Raw genomic sequence first — 23,846 nt, forward strand, 5'->3', positions numbered from 1 at the left:
CATATTTCACAGCAAACGAAATGCAGACGCAGACATTGGTCAGGGTTGGTGGGCTGAAAGTGTCAGTGCAATCATTCATATTAGATGCTTTTGTTCTGTTTATATTTTGTTCCTTGCATGTTGTCCACTCTTCTTTCCTTCTGTATTAACTTCATTAGATTCCAGCATTTTTCCGGGTAAAATACTAACCGTGGATATTCTGGGGTTGAGCACTGCCTCATGACAGTTGGGGTTTACAGTTGGTTTGTGTGCCAGTGCTGGGAGCCAGATAGTCACAGGTCAATTTAACTTCGGATACAAGGTGACTGCACCACGCGTGAAGAGGGAAACGCGTGTGAAGCTTTTAAAGCTTTGTGTTTATGTGTTCATTTTACTTTGCTGTGTGGTTTCATGTGCTATAAAGTCTAATTGTGTGTCCGTGTGCCCCAGGTGTGTTTGCGTTCGGCCTGTTTGCCACAGACATCTTCGTCAACGCGGGTCAGGTGGTGACTGGAGGCCTCTCGCCGTACTTCCTGTCCGTATGCAAGCCCAACTACACCGGCACCGAGTGCCGCTTTAATCACCAGTTCATCGTCAACGGCAACATCTGCACCGGGAACCCCGTTGTTGTGGAGAACGCTCGCCGGTCGTTCCCATCCAAGGACGCTTCGCTGAGTGTGTACTCTGCCGTTTACCTGACGGTGAGAAGAATGTACTCGGGTTAACTGTGGAGGATTAAGAGCTGCTTCACTGAATTAATAGATACAACTTTAATTTAGCAGTTTGTTGTCTAAATTATGTTTGAGTTGTTGCAAATCTAAGTAAATATACCAGAATATCAAATTCAGGCTATAACTGTTTATACATATAGTAACTGTATTCTGGAATATAGAAACATTTGTTGTCGTTGTTCTGTTTATTTAAATCAGTACTACATTATTAGAAAATACTTTCTTTTTTTTAAATTCTCCACCAAATTTTCTAATTTTCTTCAACAAAACGGGAGATCATTTAATTAAAAATCAGTGTCATCGAGTGTACTTGAGGCTCCAGAGTTACTCATTTGGGACTTTTACACACTTATATCCAAGCAATCAGAGATGAATAGATCCTTTTAATTGATTTAAGTTATACCCTTGATTTGTAATTTTAAAAAGCTTTGAATAAAAGGGAATATTTGATGTAATACGGTGCTACATAGCACATCCATCATTGATGGAGGAATTGGCAAGGAAATATTTCTTGAAAGTGTGTCGAAGAATGTTTCACACAAGCGTAGGGTGCATTCAGGCATTTTTTAGAAAATTGGCTGGAGGAACACACGAGGAATGGCTTTTTTGAAGAGCTATGTGAAGAGCCGCAATTTGATATCAGAGTGACGGAGGGGCTCAGCTGCTGAAAAGTGAAAGACAGAGAAGAGGTGCAGATTTTATCAGCCAGAACAAGAGCAATACAAGGACAGGTTATTGATGAAAAGAGGATTTGATACGCACAGCTCCTTGCACCGTGTGGCGTGGGAGGAGGTAAAAGTTCAAGAAGGGAGAACATATGTAGGAAGACAGTGTGTTTTTAAATGCTGACAGTCTCCTCACAGCTTTCACTCACAGTTGGAAGTTCCTCTGTTAGGTTAATCTTGTAATCTTTTATTCTCTGTGAAAAAAACTCTTTGTCTTGGAGAGGTATTTCACTCAACTGATGTAAGTTTTTGACATCTTTCTTTAACAGCAATGGAGGCGTTGTGCTCTCACGAAAATTGTAAAATATTTGATTTCATTTCTGTGGGAACACCTCCAGTTGCTCTTCATGAGATTGCCTCTGTTGTTGTCTACCCAAAGAGAGAGAAAGACACAGAAAGACACAAAGTGTTTTGATTTAATCTGCCTTCTGTCCTCCTGTCCAGATGTACATCACCAGCACCATCAAGACCAAGTCCAGCCGCCTGGCCAAGCCTGTGCTCTGTCTGGGCACTCTCTGCTCAGCCTTCCTCACCGGCCTCAACCGAGTCTCAGAGTACCGAAACCACTGTTCGGACGTAGTGGCCGGATTTATACTGGGATCGGCCATTGCTCTGTTTCTGGTGAGGACGACGGAAGAGTGACATGTTTGGGGAAGTGTGGGAGCGGGGATTAGAGGAGTAGAGTGAAGATGATTCTTCCGAGGTGGATTCTGCTCATGACTTATTTTCAAATTTTCAGCTTCATTTTGGAACTGACCCAAACCAGTAATTAAATGATTATTCTGGCTGCACCCCTTCTCAAAGCCTGTAACATGGTTTTGGTGTCATCTTTAAATTCAGTTCTATGCAAATATAGGTCTTAAAATTCTTACACAGCGTACATATTTTTTTATTAATTTATATTCATGTGTAGTGGCATTTATTAAGTGTTTGTAAAGGCAACATAATATATATATATATATATATATATTGAATATGTAAATGTTAGCTGTGTGACAATGCAGCCATATGCACTGACCTGATAAACACTAATTTGCAAAAGAAGCTTAAAAGAGCACTTTGTGAAGAGGTGATAGAGGGAGAGGATGAAGCATGGTTTATACTGAGCTTGAAGGAGGTTCAGACACAGGTGAGTTGGAGGGAAACAAGGAAGGATGAACTGGTTGATTGGGGGAAAGAGGAGAAGAGCAGAAAGGAGAGTGAATACTGGATTTCTACTGAGATACAGCAGCAGTCGCTCTGGCTTTGAAAGAGCCAAAGGGAGGAAGGGTAGTGAAAGGCACAAGGACCGAAAGTGAGAAGAAGGTTGAGGGAAACAGTAGTTTGAAATAGTGGTTGTGTTTAATTCAGAGGTGATCGAGGAGACTTCTACCTGAATGCCCCTGTCCCGCTGTCTTTGATATTAAATCAAGTTTTCAAACAACCTGGCTTCCACTGAACATTATAATCACTTTGTCAGCATCAGATTTTATGCTAAGTGTTTAAATACAGAACTGTGGTTAGAGCTGAAACCCTCGTTTGAAGCGGAACAGCCCATTGAGGTGAAAGGAAGTTGAAGGGAAACCACCACAAATCAAAAAAAGATGAATTTAAAAGTGTTCATTACATGTTAACTGCCGCTGGGTCACCTAGCCTCACAGCTGGAATTAGTGTGAAAGACCTGATGTCCCGAGGCTGATGGGAATGTCGTTGTTTTTGCAGGTATTTTGTCATACACCTAAATATTGTACAAGTAGAATGTTGACCTGGTGATGCGATAGAAAAAGAGAAAGTAAAGGCATCACCATTATTAGTGAACATGAATTACATGGCAGTTCTGGTAACTGTTCACTCAAAACTACAAATGTCAGCCTCATGGTGGCACCACTGAACAAAACAGGGATGATATTTTAAGGGCATAAAAAGCGTACTGATACGAACAGGCAGCTGGTGGGTATAGGCAAACAGAAACTCATTACAGCAACGAAAAATAAACCAACAAGGGACCTGAGGAGGTATAAATAGTGACCTACTAACAAGGGAAGTGAGAACAGGTCAGTAGGAGGCGTGTTGAGTGCAGACTAATGAGGGACAGGTGACTAATTCGCGGCAGGTGAAACTGATCTTGGCGCGGCAGACAATCAAAAAGGCGGGAAAAGTCACAAAAAAACAGGAAGTTAAACCAAACATGACACGAGAAAAGTTCACTTTCAAAATAAGACAGGAAACAGACAGCAGTAAGATTTACAGACGGCCCTACAGGATGGCGAGGAGGGGTTCAAAAACTGTGAGGTTCTCGAAGGATGAGCATTTGTGGGGCAAAATAGGGCCACACAAGATGTTCAAATGATGGTAGATTTTAGTGTGAATAGATGGTTACAGAGTTTCCTGGGTGAGCGGTATAGTAATCACACCTTGCTCTCATCTTGGTTTGTCCTTGGACCATGAGGAGGATGAGCCCCAGCGACCCAATCTTTAATAAATGATATTAGCTTTCAATGAGTGATCTATACAAATTGAGTCAGTGGTCTCCAGGGAGAAACGGACACAAGAAAATCAGTCATCGCCTCAGCAGTTTTGAATCGGCTCATTTCCAGCTTATCAGCAAACTGAGGACGGCAGCCTCCTCCCTTCACATCGACCTAATGGTCCCGATGAAGATCATAAAGTTCTTGTCATCTGAAAAAAACTGAAGCGATATAATGGACTGCTATCTTGAGGAAAATTAATTGGTACAAGGAGAGTAAAAAGCAGCAGGTATAGCTCCCCCCCCCCCCCCCCCCCCCCTGCTATCAGTGCTGCGAAGAGATCCGAATGGACACATCAAACAGTTGCCTTTGGTGTTACAAGAGATTTATCCTTAGCCAGCAGATTGAGGGATCAGTGTTAAGCACTTGGTCGTTGAGCTCCAGGATGATGTTGGAGATGGAGGTGTCCACTTGATCCAAGACAAAGCAGAGGCACATGCTGACTGCGTGCCAGGTCTGCCAAACTTTTATTTTTTTTTGGGGACCCACGTTTTAAAAATGACAAACCATCGCTCCCCAAGTCCCAATAGGGCTTAGCTATAACTTGGGAGAAGAGCTAATTTGTGCGTAAATGAACGTTCCTGACCTTATTTACTGTCATTGGGAATAGCTGTGATGGAGACACCTGAGACAATAGATGGCAGCTTGGCAGGGCCTGTCTTAGCATGGCTGACGAGACGAAAGAAAGCAGTCTTTTCCGATCTACTCGGACGCGCTTCAGTTGAGAGAAAACAAGATAGTGTAAACCATACTGAATTGCATTTGAAACAAGCAGGACGTCATGAACAGTCATGTGAAAACAACAGGAAATGAGTGTCAGTGTAGAGTTGAGCACAAAGGAGTGTACTTTTGAGTTGTCCATGCTTTAACCTAATCAACATTAGATTCACTGTCATTCATATGCTTTTAATGAAACGGTGATGCTGGAGTGTCGCCCTTACATTCTCGCCCAGCACTGTCCTTGAACTGCCACAAACAAGGACACATTGAGCATCTTCCAGCAGTGAATCGCCCTGCTTCATTTTCTCCTTTGCCACTGCCTGAGGGCATGGTCGGCCTGGGGGCGGATTCCCTCTCGGGCTGCCTTCTTTGATTAACCAGTCCATGGAGGAGTATAGAAGTAAAGCAACCTTGGTGGTTTTTCTATACTGTTAAAAGATCCTGACAAAAAAACAACTGAATTTACAAGTGACTGTAGATTATAAGAATTTTACATAAAACCAGGCGTCAGTTCCTGCCACAAATATGAACACCAGGAGCATCTCCTTTGACTGCATTAAAGGATGGCTGCATTTTGTAGAGTCATACCATGTTTAATTGAGCTTTTACACCCATATAAACTTTATATTACAGCGATAACTGTTCCGAAGCTCAACATAAATGGTCACATCTCTCCAAAAAAACTCATGGGTGCTGTTAAGTCCTTTTAATTGGGGCCTAAAATAGCAGTGGCACTAGGGTTGGCAGGCGGTCTGATATAATGTACAAGTAATGTCATTTTAATATGGACGTAGGTGACATTCTCTTTCAACATTGGTGTGAGTCTCATTTGTTGCAGTTGTTTAACAACACTACTTTGTCTGATAATAGGAAGTTAAAATTGAATAAGAGACTGGTGACATTCTTGGACAGCCTGCAGTGCGGTGCGACTGTTCACATTATTTGGTGCAAGAAGTCTGCATCAAGGCATACATGTTAGCCCTGCTAGGGGCATGGCTCTAGGGATAGCCATGTCAGTCTGTCGGTCCACCCCATTCGTATGGACTGAAATATGTCAGCAACTATTTGATGGATTGGCAAGTATTTTTGTTCAGACATTCATGCTTCCCAGGCAATCGCCTGACTTTTCTGGCGCCACCAGCAAATTGAATTTTGTGGGTTCGAGTGTCAACAACTGTTGGATTGATTTGGTACACACATTCATTTCCCCTCAGGATGAATTGTGATCTGTTTGGCGGTCTTTTAACTTTTCATCAGGTGATTTTTTTCTTTTTTTTAAAAATTTGTCCTAGTCATTCATTCCCATCAGTCTCAGCTGTACTGCTTATTAGCAAATGTTAGCATGCTAAAACATGCTACAGCTTCACTATGCAGTGAACATGGTAAGCAGCATACCTACAGTAGCGTTGTCATTGTTAGCATGTTGGAATTGGCAGTTAGCTCAAGACACTGCTGTGTCTAAGTACATTCTCACAGACTGCTACCGTGGCTGAAGACTGTTCGTCTTGTTGTATGACGTCACAATGATTTGTCAAATAAATATGTATTCGGACAGTTTTTGGGGATTACGGGTAGGAAAAAAAATGTTTTGGCTTAGTTCAAATGAAAACTTTGTCATGGATTAATTAAACTTTATCTCAAATAACCCAGCCTGGTTTGGTAAAAGCCATAATACCGGACAGAATGTCATAGCAGGAGCTAACTTTCACGTTCTAAAACTTCATTTCCACCTCAGCCAGTCATTATTAACCTACCTTGCTGTTAATGTTAAACTGTCCTCATACCTTACAGGGTATATGTGTTGTGAACAACTTCAAAGGCGTCCACAGTGCAGCAGCTAAACAGAAAACTGAAGACTACCGTGGTCTGCCTCTGATGACTTTCCCCCGTGTAGAGAGCCCACTGGAGACCCTCAGCGCACAGGTACTTGAAAACACTTAACCTGGATTCCCAAAAACCTAATCTCTATGGTGCACATTATGCTTCCCAATTAATTTGAAGAGCTCCCTCAAGACTGTAAGCTTACAACAACCTCCCCTTCAGAATTTAGCCTGCTGCAATTTGTTGTAATTTCCCAGAATTCACAGAGAAAGGGTCAGTCACATATTTGGTTGACCATGTGTTCTTTCTTTCTGTCTCTTTCTTTCAACACAAAGCAATGACACATGTTCAAAAGAACATACAGGCATGACATTTTGCACTACACCCCTGTCCTCCTTCCCAAACGCACACGACCTCACACAGAGCACCCCTGATACTGTTTGACACTTATTTCTTCTACTTCTCCATTTCCACGCCTTTTTCCCTCGCCTGTCTACTTTCTTTCTAAATCTCTGTCAATTCTTTTACCTCTATCTCCATCCTCCCCTCCTTCCACCACGTCCATTTTCAGAACCACTCAGCATCGATGACGGAGGTCACATGACTAAGGGGGCAGCACCGGGTCACGTTTGCGTCTCCACAGCACTTCCAGACACAATGACGAGGACGCATGCCACGTGGCTCTGAATGCTTAACAAAAAACATAGCTGATATATCTGTTTAATTCACCCGAGGGACAAATTACAACATGTTTCTAATGGTTTTCATCTAGTTGGGCTATGCTCAATTCAACCTGCCAAGGCGCACCTATTGCATCCGTGACAAAAAAAAAATCACAAGGCAAACTTAAGCACAGATTGTTTTTCCAGATATTTGGAACCATTTGAAACATGGGACATTATTTTCCCTCCACGGTGCGCTGTTTGTAGTTTGAGGACGGTGTTTTGTACATTTTGTATGAGCGAGTGCTGTAGCCTATCCTGACGGTGTTAAACCTGCGCACTTCCTGTCAGCTGACTCACCCTGTTTTACATCACATCCTGTCAGGTGACTTGCCACGTCGCTCACCACATCTATTCCCCTCAGTCTGAAAAATGTGCTATGGAAAAAATATTGATGTTGTCGTTCTGTGATGTTTGTCATTTGTACAGGAAAAAAAAAGACAGAATCCTTGTTTTTATTATCTCTCTGTACATTAATTGACCGTGTCAGGTCATATTTTGTAAAGATTTTTTGTCAATCTGTATGACTATTATGATCCATTTGGACCTGTTTGCCTGCTGTGTAAACCTGGATATGTTTTGGTATCAGTTTAGGTGTTTTGGGGAATGAACCCTTTCCCCTTTGGAGGAAACGACAAGGAAGAGTCAGTCACATCCTCCGAGTCAGAAAATGGGGTTTGGCACTTGCAGTGCCATGTTATGAGCAACAATGAATATGAAATAAATTGAACACTATGAGAGTGTTTCACCCCAATTTCCTGATTCACTGTGATGTTAATAGGATTTATTTCTACAGAGAGGTCCAGTAGGGCTAGCCTGTGCCAGATCTATCTGACCATTTCACTGGTATGGCAGTACAATTAAGTTTAACCACAAATCACAGCAGTAGACATCTTTAGAAAGTACATTTAAAAAAAGAGAAAAAAAGAAATGCTCTTTGGAGTGACTTACTTAAGGCCCGGCTAGCCCCTTTTATTGGAAACCAGGCTGATGACTCCTGCTTCACTTTTCCTCCATGAAGCACCCCTTTCCCTCCCCGACCCACCAGTGGATTGTGATGCAATGTTGTGACTCCATTTCCCATTGGAAGATACGCCTAGCATGAAGAGAGATGGTCAAGATGTTTTATAGATATTCATGATTTCAATTATACTCATTATCATTGTGATTATAAACGTTTTTTTACTTTAAGAACAAAAAAAAAGTGTTTCATTTGAAATGCTACATATATATTTTTTCTTCGTTCGACCACAAATTAAAATGTCAGTAGCAACAATGTGTTCTCTTGTCTTTTTCATTATGTGTCAGAGTACTGAAATGAAAGTGGTGTCTTCTTCTTGTCATAAACAAATTATGGCAGTCATGCTTTAAATGCTCTTCAGATATGTAATCAAGCATAATGTGATGAGTTTATAAAATGGAAACTTTCTGGTAGGACTAGAGCACCTTCAGGGTTGTTCATCAACAAAAAACACAGCTGACATTTATTTTGGGAACTAGCGTGTGCGATTTCAAAGGCAAAGCTGGCTGCCTCATATTATTGCCTCTGAGAACAAGTAAGGAAAATTGTGGGATTAAGTTTCAGGTGAAGACAGGCCCCAAAAAGTCAATATATTTCCCTCTTCACACCGCACCACACACCTGTCCAAGCACACATGCTACCCAGACATGTATTAGAGTGAGCTTAGATATGCTAAAACCAGGATCTTATTTAGGTTTTCTGTTGATTCATCCTGTTACAACTGCAGTGACGTCCGTGATGTTTATGTCACCGCTAAGCAAGGCATACACACAGAGAGACACAAAGGAAGCTGACGGCTCAGCCAGTGCACTTGCTCTTTTGCTCTGTCAGGTATTCATTTCAGCTGTGACAGCCTGCGCTTACCCTGCAGACACACTGGCTAAATAGATAGCAGCTGTGTGTGTGTGTGTTTGTGTGTGTGTGTGTGTGGCAGTATTTGACCATGCCGTGTGTTTTAAAAATGTCATCCTTGGCTATTCTGAGTATGCCTTCCTGCCCAAATTGCTGTCCCCTAGCAATATGAGTGGAGAATAGTGCAACAACCAAATATCGTTTCGAGGCGGGAAGCAAAGCTCCGAGTGGGTGGGTTATGTTTATAGCTGCAGGGTGTTTTTTAAACCATAATGAAAACAATTTAGATGGGAGGAAATGAGCAACTGCAGGTGAATCTCAATGGCCAACTTGGAAACAGGAATATACATAAATATTTATGCAAATAAATCCTCAATAAACGGATGGATTGATTTGCGCTGGATGGCAGCCATTGTTCTGTACACTATTTACTTATATGTGAAAGCACAACCCTTAAGTTCTTGAGTTTAATAGTGCATTGAAACTGTTTCTAGGTTATGGAGGCGTATCTATTAAGAAGTCAACTTAAATGTAAATATGCACAAGGCTGAAAGACTTCCTAACATACTTTCTGCTTACTAATATGTATTGGAAATTACATAATGATGTGTAAGGTAGTTAGACAAAAATGTTTCAATTCAATTAAGTGCAAAGAGGAGAGGTACATTTTTAATAACACATCCAAACGCAAAGAAAATATGCAAGAAAACGTGTCTTGTCACAGAGGGACTGTTTCAGTGTGCTCAGTTGTGAATGATCATCTTATTCAAATAAGATGTCAGAGTTTGACAAGTGGTCTATTCATGTTTACATGTACTATTCAAACATGGCCTTGTACCAAGAACTGAATGGTAGTTTTGTGTTTGTTGTGTCAAGAGATTGCAAGAAGAGCGGTTTGAGTTCAAGAGGCTGTTGTATAAAACTCCTGTTGTGGGTCCCTGACTGAAAAGGCTGAAGACTCTTGGATTTATTACCATATTATTATTTCACATCCAGTTTCTTTTTTTTCTTCCTGTGAATCTATTATGAAGACGAAAAACACTCAGACCACAAGTCAAACTATGACAAGTTAACCGATGACTCGTAGGTGCAGCTTTCTACTAGAAGTGCATCGGTGAAGTGCAGGGCAACATTATACAGTGATCCCTAAAATAAGATCTTGATCCACCACAAGATGCCTACCAGATTTCTTGAAGAACATAGAGGTGTTTTGCTGAAGCTTTATATCTTTTTTTTCTGATTTTACGCTTAACAACTGCACCACAAACCCTTAAAAAGACACACAAGAAAAACATGACCTAAGCCACATCAAATGCATTGTCAAAGGCCAGAAACGTTAGGCCATCCGCGGTAAAATCAACCAATCACAAGCAGGTGTATTCCTTTTCTTTCCCCCCTCAAAGATACAAGGTTTCAGCACAAGGCCATAATGACTTAACTTAAAGATTTATGGATGAGTTCAACTTCAGGTCATTTACACTCTCAATGAGTCTCAACATATGACTCAGGTGAATTCGCCCATTAATCTTTAGTACCAGTCTTCATATCTATGCTCAAGTTTATCACCATGGCAGCAAATCTGTACCATTGAGGAGACGAGGCATAGAGGGAATGGGAAGAGAGGGACAAGAGGAAGGGGAGGAGGAATGGACGTTAATGGAAAAAAAAATGAAGGGATCAGTGAGGTGAAGAAAATGGGGGAAGGGAGGTTAAGAAGAGGAAGGTTTGCACAGCGCCTCAGTGACAGCAACAAGCTAGTGAGAACAGATTTGGTTCAGGGTCCCTGGTTCACCTTTGTCCACTGCCTCTCATCGAAGGCAATCTCACGTTCCCAGAAGTCAGGAAATGTTCTACTGGAGTTACAGAGCAGGATCGGATCCCTGGAGAAAGTTTCAGTCCAGCGTTCAGGGGGAACTCCTGAGCCTATAGCGGAGGATTCAACTCCAAGAAATCCGTGAAGGTTCCAACTCCAAAACTCATTATTTTCCTTAACCTATACTGGAGGTTGTGGAAACAAGTCCCATGTATAGCCAGGGTTCTCTGGGCAGAACAAAGGAGAAACGCTTCAGAACTCTGGGAGTGTGTTTGTGTGTTGGTTAGTCTGCTGGTGGGACTGGGTGTACTGAACAAACTGGTGCGTAGTGGGCTGACTGGATGCAGTCTGGTTTGCTTGCTGGTTTTCTGATTGGTACTGTTCTAGCTCTCGCTTCCTCCTCATGGCTGACTGCAACTGCTGCTTGATTACGAGGATTTTTCCCTCCAGTTCTGACAGCTCCTGAACCATCGGGTTCCGGCCCACACCCAGGCCGGGGCCGCAGTCGCCCACCCCTAAGCGCGCGAGGCCCTGCCCGGAGCCCCCCTGCCCTGGCCCCAGTACTTGGCCCAACCCCCGCCCTAACAGGTCAGAGCGACCGTTAGAGTTGGTCACTATGGGCGGGTGTTTCTCCAATAGGGGAAGAGAGTGGGGGCGAGGCAGGGAAGATGGGGATGACGGTGAAGGAAGCTCCTGGGAGGATTGGTGCTCCAGGTCATTCTGCATCTCTTGTCTACGCCTGTTGCAGTGAGAGGACTCTGCAGGATTCCAAGATGCTGACTGGTTGTTTCCCTCATTGCACCTGGAGATAAGACAGATAGATTGAGAAATATCAGGTGGCAATTAGGATTGTTTTTTTTACCAAATAATCTAAATGTGGTAGAATGTGTATCATCTGATCACATCTTTCCAGGCTGAATTCTAAAGCCAGTGGCTCAGATTGCATCACTCTCCGAGCGCAGTACAAGTGTTCCCCCAAAATGTCCCATTACGGTAAGAGGGAAAATAATGAATTCCTTTTTATTATGCCTCATACTTTATATGTCTCAGGATTTTTTTTAGGACTGTCAATCGTTTTTCAAATGCTTTCAAACGGGAGATCTTTGAAATCTCCATTTGAGAAAATATCTTGGAAGCTGTATCAAATTGTTTACAGGATATTCAACCGTTTTTTAAAATTAAAATACATTTGCTCTTCCAAATTTATGAAGGCGATAAAGTATGACCATGAATATTTGATGAGTTTACAGTTACCAGTAATTTCAATTCCTCGTCGGCATTAAGGAGTTACACGTTTGGTCCGTGGTGGTTTGCCGGTATCATACGTTGACGTCTAAGCTTCTCTACAGAATATTTTGTTGTGCACCCCTCGGTGATTCGGAAAATACTGCAACGAACAAGGCCTTGAGCATTAACGCCTTTGTGCACACCCGTACCTCACGTGCCATCTATGTAGGCCTGCGCCACAATGTCTCGTGTGGGTGTAAACAAGGCTTTAGTCCTTTCTGGTTAACGTAGTCTGAACAGGTGGGCCAGTTGATTGTCCCCAACATGTTCTCACTCCTAACATGTCAAATACGAACGCTTTGTCAGTGGCCCTAAGCTTCAAACTACTATTTTTAAGTTAGAAAAGTACCTCTAATAAACATTGTGCAGTTGTTGTTGTGATGCAAATAAGCATAATAAATACCAGTGAATCGCCTCCCACAACATAACTCAAGACAAAAAAATAAATACATTGACTGTCGAGGCTCACTGGTAAAAATTCACGTCCAATTAATTTCCTCCGCACTGACCCGGCCAACCTCTCCCACACAGCCTGCAGGCCCACCTCCTCTTCAAGCTAATGAGCTCCAGCACCAGTATCATGGGTTGGAGGCGTGAGGCGTCAGTTTGACGCAACATCACTTATGTCATGTTCCATTCAGGCTTCAACACATGTGACAAATGACAAATCCTTTAAACTTAAAAATGAAAAGAGAAAATTCGATCTCAAAGCTATTCCACCGGGGCTTCAAAGTTACACAAGCTTAAGAAACAGCCAGCCATGGTTGTCCTTGGTTACATATCAATTCCTTTGATTGCACTGGCCGTGAAAAACACCTGCAACATAAAGTCTGGATTTGACAGGAAGGCAGAAAGAAAGTGGCATCTGCAGTACGTGATTGGATATTGCACAAGGCTGGAGTCATGTTGGGTTCAGAGAAAATACCAGTTTGTGTTCTTGCTTTTCTGCTTCGCCAAAAAATGAAAATGTTTTGTAGGAAAACCAAACTTCTGTCCAGATAATTGATTCCAAATTTGTAGTTATTATGGCAATATGTATGTTTTGGTTAACGCATGATCCTCTTTCCGGTATTTATTTTTTATTAAAATAATATTACACGATTTTGTGGTGAGTCAGTGGTGAGTTAATTGCTATACATTAGATGTCATAAGTCACATCGTGACTTCTTATTCAAACAAATAAAACAAGAAAAGTTGCATTTTAAGACAAAATTGTAATCATACAAATGGTAAAGTAGTAATTCTAGCAGTATTCTTATGGTAGATTTAATCCACAATATAAAGAAACTTTTTATGAAGATAAAATGTAAGCATTTTTTAAAGCCCCTAAGATCACTCTTTGCTTTCTATCACTGAAAATGAGAACACACGTCAGTAAATGCAAAATACTAATTCAGTGTAATATATACTGTACTCCCTGTCAAAAAGAAACTCTTCACATCTTTTGGACCAGATCTGCAAGCAGAGAAGAAACCATGATTTAATTTAAGGAGCAGAGAAGAGAGATTCACCTCATATGAATTGAAGCCTAACTGAAGAACTCCCTGAATCAAAGGTGTTTTCATGGGTAGTAAAAAAGAAGTGACAAGAAGAATCTAATGAGATACTCCAGACTTAAGCTGAAGGATGAGAGTATAAGAATATAAGAAAGAATCTTATCTCAAAGTGATGTGTGCACCTTTTGACAAGAAGGCACCATGTGCTTACATCATGGCTGCAATAGGAGAGATACTATTTAGCAATGTGGTTAACATTATCAGGTCTATTTAGCCGTAAGTCTTAAGACAATCACAGCCGCCTGAAGACCTCAGACATGTCCCTGGTTATGCTTCTTTAATACATCTTGACCTTTTTTCTTGTTTATTTTGCTTTGCATTCATTGTTTTCGTCGTGTTCCTTTTTATTCATTCATTTTGAAAGCACTTTGTGGCTATACTCTGAAAAGTGCAACACAAATAAAGAGGGTTCTTATTATTAGTAGAACCTCTTGTCGTAACCAAAAAGCCCTATTCCTGATTGTTTATCTTCCATCCAGCCTTTTACTTGATTTTCTTAACATGTCGATGTCCATGTGTCACTTCTATATGAAAGAGGAGATCTTTTAACTTCCATGATATGAATAAATACCGTGAGACTGAGCCCACATCGTTTCATCAGAAAATATTCAAAAGAAAGAGGTTAGAGACTCCAACAACAAATAATGATCTCAAGGTCCTAAAGGGAACTGCGCACCGCAACGTGTGTTTAGCAGATGAAAAGGAGGCTAAAATACAAATTATTATTTCATTCTGCAACGTTAGGATGTCCTTCACATCATCATTATTTTCTTAGGTGGTTAATTAAAGAAGAAATACACATACGAGGTATCAAATCCTCACTGCGGCATCACTATAGCAAATAGAGCTCTTTGTTTGACATGCTGTAGAAACAATGAGGAGGCCAGGAGCATGTACACACAACTGAAAGTCAGACAATTGTTCTTCATCATTTACAGAGAGACCCTTCAGTTTTCTCAACTGCTGGGTCTGAGGTTACTCCTGCTCCTTTTCTTCAGAGAGGCCAGATCCCTCCTCCTCCACACTATTCTCAGATTCCTCCAAATTATTTCAAGAGATATCTGGTCGCTCCTACTCATTAAAATGTATCCAGTATTTCGTTTTACTTTTTGATTTTCTCCTTAAGCAGTGGTTTTTCCGAATGTCCTGGCAACCTACTGTTCAGACCCAGAGTTGTTAGACACGCGTGCCAGATACAGAATCCTAGGCGAACAACTTCCAGATACTTTTCTGTCTCCTGTCAACCAGTGCAGCTTATGAAGAGGACAGCTCGCGTGTTTCCCTGCAGCAGTTCTTTACGCTGTGGAATTAGAACGCAATATTTCACCACTGATCGGTATTTCACCAGAACATCTGTCAGTACAGATACCTGTCTGCTTGTAGCACAGTGAACGGGGGGAGGCTGTCCTTCAACGAGCAGGACACAGGTGCACCAGAAAGACATGAGCCCTGCTGAAGTGTCCTTGAGCAAAATATATTGAATTCCCCACCAGCAGGTCTGTACAGCTTCCCCACCCTTGTGGAGGGTAAAAAAACGTGAATGCCGAATTTGGTCTTCTTGCGGTAGACGGTAGCTCTTATATGTTGAGATTGCAATTTTTTTCTAATTGGGGTGATGGTGTGCTATAGAAGCATTACACAGCAAGACTGACACGAAGAAGCCCAATTCTTGCCCAATTATTTCGGCACTGCAAAGTTGCTCTGGTGGCCTGAAAATGTTTACTAAACTTGAATGTAAGCAACGCTAACTTAGATAGTAAGTTTACATACCTGTAAGCAGTGGAAGCAATGGTCCTATCCCACGCAATTTCTCTATCAAAAAGAGTATAGCAGCTGAATTGTAACTGAACTTAGAAGTGACATGATCTTGTTTTAGTGTCGGTTACAGGTCTTTTCTATAGAGCTACATGACCTTTACACCGCGTTTGATACTAAATCACAAGATGTTAATTGGATATCGGAGAGTGTTTCGTGGCATTACAAACACCGCTCCTCATGCTCGCAGACACTTCTGTGACGCCTTTGGGCTTTTCTACATCCTTGTTAGCGCAGAAATGAAATACGTTACGATTCCATCCCAAGTAGTCGTTTTAAAAGCCAATTTCATTTTCACACATATGCTCCATTCGGTCACACAATGCCTCCTTCTTATTATGCTGATGAAACAGGTGTATATGCAGCACGTATATTTTCATGTAACCGACCCACAGCTGCAGCCATTTACGGCACATAATCTCATACAACTTGAATGGGAAAATCATCTGTATAGTGCTTGCAAAACAGACATTTCTGACACACCACGTTTCTGCAGGACACTGACAAAATGAGGGTAATAATTTCGGACTTTTAGACAGCGTGCAGGCGCACTGCAGAATAACTTGATTGAATGAGGCTGATTATGCAGCAGGTAATCTATCCTCATTACCACAGGCATCCCTCACATGGCCTTGGCTCCATAATTATTGTGTGTATTTAATCCCCACTTCGAGTGCTCCACCTGAGTGTGCACTCGGTGCGTGCTGCTAAGTAGGGATAGGTGTGAAGTAGAGTACGGCAGAATCAGACAGAGAAAGATGAAATGGAACTATTTTGCTCAGCAAAAGCTTGAGAGTCGTTTTTGATCCCCCCTCAGAGGCACAGAAAATAGTTATAACTTTCTCACTTTGCTTGCCTTAAGTAAGCTCCCAAGTGACATGGCAATGTGAGCAGTGACCAAATGTGAATAAAAAGGGACTATGACACACGCACTGCAGTGGTGCCGAGATGGCTGTCCAGATCAGTCAAATAAACCCACATCACACCCAAATTGCAACAATACAACATTTGAAAAGACATTGAAACTGACCAAAAAGAAGCTTTCACGATGTGCTGAATCTCCCTCTCTCACCCACTGAGCCAAACAATACTCGGTGACGTCAGCATGAGCTTATTTCCTCAATTTCGCTTTCTGATAATTAGCTTCCAACAGACGAACCATTCATTTGGTTTCTGATTAAAAATGGGTCCCTTAACTGCCACTCGGATGTTAATTGATGTCACTTATTCTCAGCCTCATTATTTGGCCAATGGGCTGTTGAAGTTTGGAAGCCCGGAATCCAGAATGACACCTTTCTTTGTTTGTGTGCCTGTAATGTATGTTATGTAAGTGTGGGGGAGGGGGGGGGGATACATTGCATTTGGTACATTTTGTAGAGGGTGCAGTGGTTTGATACCACTCTATAAGGAGGAAAAATGCACCTGTTTTTATTGACATGCGGACAGAAGGCGAAAGGATCAAACCTTGTGATTGACGGATGACCCGCTCGCCCCACTCAACCTGTTTCTGATGTGTCTTTGCATCCTCAGTCAAAACAAAATGTACTGAATGGGTCATAAATAATTACAACACAACTGGGCTCAGTTCATATTCAGTTCAATCGCTTGGTAATGGGTTTCCCCCCCCCAGAAAAAATCATTATCATTTACAATATATTTCAGCGACGGATTTATTCGATTGAACTGAAGTTGTATTGAGCCCAGCCTTCAATGAAGGGGACAGTACCTCTTCTCAGGCTTGGTAACCGTCGGCAGTTTGTCATCAGTGAAGACTGAGTTGAGGGCCCGGTGTAATCTCTGGAAAACAAGCAACACATTAGCTGTCACATACTTACTCACTTACTGGAATTTCACCTGTTTCTCTGCGATTATTCTGTTGTTTATTGGGAACATAAAATGCTTTGTATGTTTTTTATGTGTGCGAGAAAAATAAGAAGACAATATATCACCTCCAAATACATATGAACCGACTAGTAAGCACACTTTGTTAGTAGTAGAAGCACAAGAAACACATTTTTTACATTCTGTTATGGCTATTCACTCACTCACTTAAATAATCAGAATAATTCTTCTTCTGGTGATTGTAATGTGGTTCCTTTCCAGCTCATGATCGAAAGGCTGCTTCGCTGTGTTGTACATGTGTGTATTTGTGTGTGAGGTCAGTACCTGACTTGTGTGCAGCCAGTATTTGAAGCGTGGCTCCTTGACTCTCGGGATCACCAGCTTGTACACGATGAGTTCCGCTACTGTGGTCAGGAGGGATAAGGCCACACCCACACAGAGCATCACAAACAGGCCGGAGAAATGCTTTATGCCCATCTGCAGCGTCTGGAGAGACACAGGGTTAGTGAGCGAGAGAGCTGGGCAGCGGGAAGAAAGTGGACGAGTGGAAAGAAGGTAGAAGGAGACGCAGAGAGAAAGAGATCAGGGATGCAAAGCTATTACTTCTGATGGAGTAGTGGTTGTCTGAAAAATTCGGTCCAGGAAGTACAATTATACAAAGTCCCTCGGGTTGTGCCTTTGATGGTAAAACAACCAGATAACAACAGAACTTAAAAGGTACAAGATACAGGATTGCGAGCTTTTCGATTGGCTCTCAATGGCTCTCAACGTGGCGACGGTGAGCCAGCGGCTCACAACTAACGGTGCTGACAGCGCTAACAGTGCAAACAACGGCAAAAGTGTTGACAGAGCTAACAGTGTTTACACGAGGGGCTAGCGGAGGGTGGGCGCTACGTTTCTGCAGCGATTATCAGCATTATTACATTATGAGCGTAGTGCAGAGCGGTGACCGTGAACTAGCCAGTGACACACTCACATGAACGAACATGTGCCCGAAGCACATGCGGCCGGCCTGGCTATGTCAACAAGGCAAAGAGATGTTCGGATTACAAGAGGGAGCATGACTTCTTTCTTTGCTCAGGTAGACATTAGTCCACTGTGTACAAAGCAAATAGTTGTTTCATGCTTTGGATATCGAATGTAGCTTTAAACATTTATGGAGTGTTTCAGACAGAGGGTGAATGCAGGTATATTCAGACAGTGTGAGAAAATTTATGTAATTTTGAAACATTAATAAAGGATGTAAACATGTTCAAGTAGAAACCTAAAATAAAAATGGATTCACCATGGTAATGACGCTGACTTGTAATTGTCATTAAGTGAACATCATTTTTATGTTTTTCTAATGTTATGTTGCTATTTGCCAGCTACCACCTTTTTACTTGTTTTCTGTGTTTTCTGTTTGTATTTTTGTTTGTACAAGAAAATGTATTGAGAAAATGACTAAAACTGCATGTCTGTGTGTGAGCATCCTTTTCTTATAGAAGCAGATGTTGTATTCAGTAGCAGACGTGGCACTAGCTTCTGGTTTGTGTACACAAAAGTATTTCCCCAGCTAACACTTTAATGATAGCATTAGTGTAATTTAAATTTTCTTTGCCGTTATTTCACATGAAATGTGTGAACCCGTTGACGTATTCACCACAGTCAGAAGTATATCTATCCTATACCGTCTCTATTACAGCACGTTTGGCCGACCTCCCAGGAGTCATTGGCTCCCATTCTTTTCAAATTTCCATTAAAAACAGCTTGCATAGACAAAACACTGCATTGCCAGATGTAATGCATCATGTAATTTTTTTCCCCCATAACTTGACTTTAAAACATTGCAATCACTGCAACGTTTTCTCCCCAAAGAAATGAGTGAGAGGAGAATATTGCTCAGGTTTGCTTTCAACTCTGTTTTCCATCCTATCAGAAGTAAACAACTCCATGAGGCAGTGGAAAAAGTGATAACTGAACAAGCAACAGCATTTCAAAGTCACTAAAGTGAAAATTGCAATGCCGTGAACTGAATTCAGCTTTGCCCTTTAAAGAAAAATGGACATCTGGAATAAGATAATACCTCCCCATAGTTATCCTGGAAAAATACAGCCTGCGTTTGATTTTAAATCACTGATAGATTTGTCCTGATTTTTCTGAAATCCTGCTTCTCATGCTGGGATATCACGCGTCCCCCCCATCATCTTAATTGGCACTCATTCTATTCTGAACGTGTCACTATTGAGAAGCCTCTCAGAAATGCATCCTGAGTCTGCAAATGTGGCATCTCCTATTGGGATATCACACTTTTCTTAATTAAGCGCGTGTAACTGCAACACGTTGTCCGGTGAATGTTTTTACTGCTGAGTATGGAGCAGCTTGTGATACAGCAGCGGCTGCAATGATTGCATTATAAAGTCACGGCGGTAAGAGAAAAAATAATATGTATGATGGATTAAATTCATCATTGCAACATTGTGACTTGGCGAGCTGGCTGTATTGTCAATCGGGAGTGGAAGCTAATGATTCCTGGGAAGTCAGGCAGTGCAGACAGTAGTCAGTGTCACATCTTAGTGCTGGAGAAGACATCTCCAACTTAGGAGAAAAGACAGCAAGACAAGCTCACTGAGGATAAACGAGATTAATCTAATACTTCGCTCCAGTGTGTAAAAAGCACTGTAAGTTATTGTTCATCAACCCGCTCCAACATTCCTCACAGTTATGGGCTTCCTTGGATCAGCACATTTAAGCACATTCAGCACATTTAAGCACATTCTTCCAAGTTTTGGCCGCAAACACACTTCCTGTCTCTTTTCACTCTACGCAACCATATAGAACAATTATTTTTATTATAATTCCCAACTCCACTTATAAATTGCATGGGTTAGTTGCATAAATTTGCTGCAAAAAAAAAATCAAAGAAAAGCTTCAATAAAACACATAATGCTCACAATCTTCCTCCCTTTTGATCACAATTTATTTCCAGGTAATGTTAAGTTTGGCCGTCTTAATGTTATATGTCAAATATTATGTCATTTATTGGTATTGATTTTATTACTTCAAATGGGATCAAATTCTTTGGGGTGACAGGGAGCCGGACGGATGCCAGAGAGTTTGGCTGCCTTCTCTAAAGCCAATCCATCAGATGTTTCATCTCTTCAGAATCCCAGGCTTGCTGCTTGTGGTGTAGTAGCCATTCATCGGAATAATAGATTGAAAAAAAAGAAAAGAAATGCTGAGCAGGACTAAACTGTGCCAGCCTTGTCAATAATTCATATTGCGTATATCACATGAATTTCCCTCTGATGTTGTCCAGTGTTCATTTTGACAGCACACTGTAACTTTAATGTAATTATACATATTTTACGTAACTTATTTAACAGCAGTATCTATAATATGAGAACCAGAAGGTGTGCAGAAATACTGGTCAAGCCGCTTTCTCTGCTGTCGGCGTAGGCAGGTGGAGGCATGATGCTGCAAAATGAAATGTACCCGGAGCAATTTAAATGTCTGCAGCTGCAGATAGCATCTGTAACACGTCTAGCTGTTACGCAGTGGGAAATGGTTCACTTCAGAGACACTGAATCTGTTGCACTGCAGTGTGCTGCTTCTGCTACTCATATGAGATTCAGAAGATGGGCATTTACAATGATGTATTTGGTGTGTTTCGGTAATGCTGTCGCTCAACAGAACACACCCCAAGTGCTGCTTTATCAGACTTCATAAAGGGGGTTTTATGCCTTTGCATGCAAGAACAATATAAATGAAACACAAGAGGAAGATGGGGGCAGATGAGTTATGGGGGCATAGCTCAGTTAGCAGATGGTGGGTCAGGGGGCCGGGCTCTGAATTAGTAAGGAGCCATTACTGTACATGGAGGTTGTAAAGGCAGTGCAAGGAAAGTATTCTGACAGCCAGGAAAATCATGAAACCAGGAGAAAAGTTCTGGGTAAGGGCAGAAAAAAAGTGACAAGAAAGCTACTTCTATACAAATACATTGTGGAAATAAATTGTGATCAATTGAATGAATTCTGACTAACCAGAGAGAGAAAGAGAGAGTTTCTTTTATTTAATGTTTTATGATAAAGAAAATAGGTCCCTTCTCTACAGGGTGTAATTTGTTACATTATTGTTTTACTTTTGGGGCAGCGGTACAATCTGAAAACACAAAAGTGATGCGTTATCTCCTGATAAAATTTTTGTGGCAAACACGTAAGCAAACAGTTTCCCAAGAGCCGGCCTTACGTAATCCACGACAAAATATGTTTTCCCATTATGAATAGTCATTCGATTGAATGATCATATAAGAATATTGACAAGTGCAGCTTTTTTTGGTCTTTGTTTAATTAGCAGAAAGTTAAAGCCATGATACCAACTGAAATACCCGACAATATCCACGTGTGGAGACAGAAAGATACAATACGGCAAACATTCAACATGTACTTAAATGTCACCATACAAAAACAATACATTTGCTGCTGTTGTGTACAAAAGGCGGTTCTGTTCCTACCTGAGTCACAGCAAAGCTGCGCTTCCCGCAGGGCACAACCTTGTACCATTTGTCATGGAGCATGTCCATGAAGCCATCCGACTTGTACTGACTGACAAGCTCTGAGATGTTGGAGGTGAGTGGAGAGTTCTGAGGGAGGCCAATGCCATAGCCTGCCAATGGACACACACACACACACACACATACGATACAATTATTCCTCTGTCGCAGCCGCAAAATTATTTGAGCTTCACCTCCATGCACTAAGATATTCTTTCACAGAGTAAGAAAAATAACAACTGAGCAGAAAGGAGGGAGTCTTGGCATCTTTTTTTTTTGTTTTTTTGTTTTTTCTTTTTTAACCAGCGCTTATCAGAAAGCACCATCATCACTCTAAAACAAAGCAGGTACTTAACGTTGTGAGTAAATCTCTGAATTCCTCAGCTTGCCAGGAAAGTGTGACAAATACAGCAGCAGCCAATTACAGAAGTACCTCGCCTTGGTAGGAAGTACACTGATTGATTTGTATCGTATCCTGGAGGCTTAAGGGTGCATTAAGTAATTAACAACAACACTGGAATCTGGGACTATGGTGGCCTGTAATGGAAGCAAGCACCATGGGAACATCTTCACAGTGGGAGGAAGGAGCTTGCTAAGTGGACCAGAGATTAAAAGCAGACAGTAGAGGATCTAAGCTGTTGAAAGCAAGAAGATTAACTGCTGTGCAAAGGTTGAGTGATTGATATTGTTGAATTCTGGCCAGTCCTAAAATGCTCATGGGCAGTTTGTCTGCTGTCATTCAGGACGACCTCTTAAAATGTAATGAAAATCAAAAACCAAACTACTTACTTACTGTTTTCCAGTAATGACAAATTACCAATTTAATCTGAAAATGTTCTTTATCAATCTCTACCATTTACCATTTACCATTATCAAAAAGATGGGAAAGCGCCACATATTCATAAAGTGCTGTTTTGTGTATTACAGGCTCGGGGAGTAACATAATACATGGGACGACGTTACGTAATTAGGATACGAGAAGAAAAGACTGTTTTCCGTTAGAGTTACAGGAACAAAGACATCGTTCGATTAAAGACACATTCGTAAAAATGGGGAGTTTACGGTTTTCAATTTGAAAATTAAAATTAGGAATAATAGGCCTAACCTACCACACATATGGGCACATGTGGGCAGACTTCACGTCACAATAGCCTCTAAAGTTAGTGAAAATGTAAGCAATCAAGTTACTTTACTTTAATATTGTGTTCCTTGGATTAAGTTACAGACTACATTTTTAACAGGTAATTAGTATTTGTAAATACATAAAACAAAAACAAACTGCCTTGGCCCTGAATAAGTGAGTGATTTGTCTTATGATGAGAAGCCATGTGTTACCTTCTATAGCGAAGGGTTTCCCCACTGTTAGAGTTTTACAGTCTGCGTCTATGGAGACCTCGTAGTCCAGCAGAGCTTTGTCCATGATGAATGCATCCAGTCTCTGAGGGTCATTCCTGTAAACACAGCAAGTAGCTTAATTTAGAAGTGCAATGCAAGTGCAGATGTAGCAAATATATGTCAGGCTTTTTGTGTGTTTTGTGCAGTGACCGGTTCTTGACTAAGATAGTGAGAGCTCAGCTTTTATACTGAGACACTACAAGTACAAAACATTTTCGTGCACTGGCCCATTTTGAGATTGTGGACTATTTTCCCCCAAAAAATGTAATCGACAAAGACAGATGTCTTCATTCAGACAACAACAAACATCCAGAAGTAAACATGTATGTGTTTATTTTACTACTCTGTCCATTTGCGTCTGTAGATTTCACCAAAATTGACAAAAAGTTGGCATTAATACCTTATTTGCATATTTAGGCATACCATTTCAGAAAACTCGCAATACAACAAATATTTGCCTTAATGTCAGTAATCAACTGGAGAAGTTTCATGGTTCTATCTATTACTTCAAATTTTTACCCAATTCAAC

At 41.3% G+C, this 23,846-nt stretch overlaps 2 protein-coding genes across 2 annotated transcripts in view; one reads left to right on the forward strand and one right to left on the reverse strand.

Moving 5' to 3' along the window:
• Positions 1 to 7,177, forward strand: part of plppr1 (phospholipid phosphatase related 1) — a 29,369-nt gene extending 22,192 nt beyond the window's left edge. The window contains exons 4-7 of the mRNA XM_076079864.1: positions 430 to 680; positions 1,880 to 2,056; positions 6,454 to 6,585; positions 7,055 to 7,177. Coding sequence (XP_075935979.1) covers positions 430 to 680; positions 1,880 to 2,056; positions 6,454 to 6,585; positions 7,055 to 7,087 — 593 coding nt within the window. The 3' untranslated portion in view covers positions 7,088 to 7,177. The remainder of the gene's footprint in view (positions 1 to 429; positions 681 to 1,879; positions 2,057 to 6,453; positions 6,586 to 7,054) is intronic.
• A 3,966-nt stretch (positions 7,178 to 11,143) lies between these two features.
• Positions 11,144 to 23,846, reverse strand: part of grin3a (glutamate receptor, ionotropic, N-methyl-D-aspartate 3A) — a 41,404-nt gene continuing 28,701 nt past the window's right edge. The window contains exons 6-10 of the mRNA XM_076079822.1: positions 23,258 to 23,373; positions 21,884 to 22,035; positions 17,716 to 17,877; positions 17,276 to 17,346; positions 11,144 to 11,693 (exon numbers count right to left, since the gene is read on the reverse strand). Coding sequence (XP_075935937.1) covers positions 11,144 to 11,693; positions 17,276 to 17,346; positions 17,716 to 17,877; positions 21,884 to 22,035; positions 23,258 to 23,373 — 1,051 coding nt within the window. The remainder of the gene's footprint in view (positions 11,694 to 17,275; positions 17,347 to 17,715; positions 17,878 to 21,883; positions 22,036 to 23,257; positions 23,374 to 23,846) is intronic.

Source organism: Anarhichas minor, unplaced genomic scaffold (assembly GCF_050575085.1).
Source record: "Anarhichas minor isolate MPS153535 unplaced genomic scaffold, ASM5057508v1 ptg000073l, whole genome shotgun sequence".
In the NCBI taxonomy this organism is placed as follows: domain Eukaryota; kingdom Metazoa; phylum Chordata; class Actinopteri; order Perciformes; family Anarhichadidae; genus Anarhichas; species Anarhichas minor.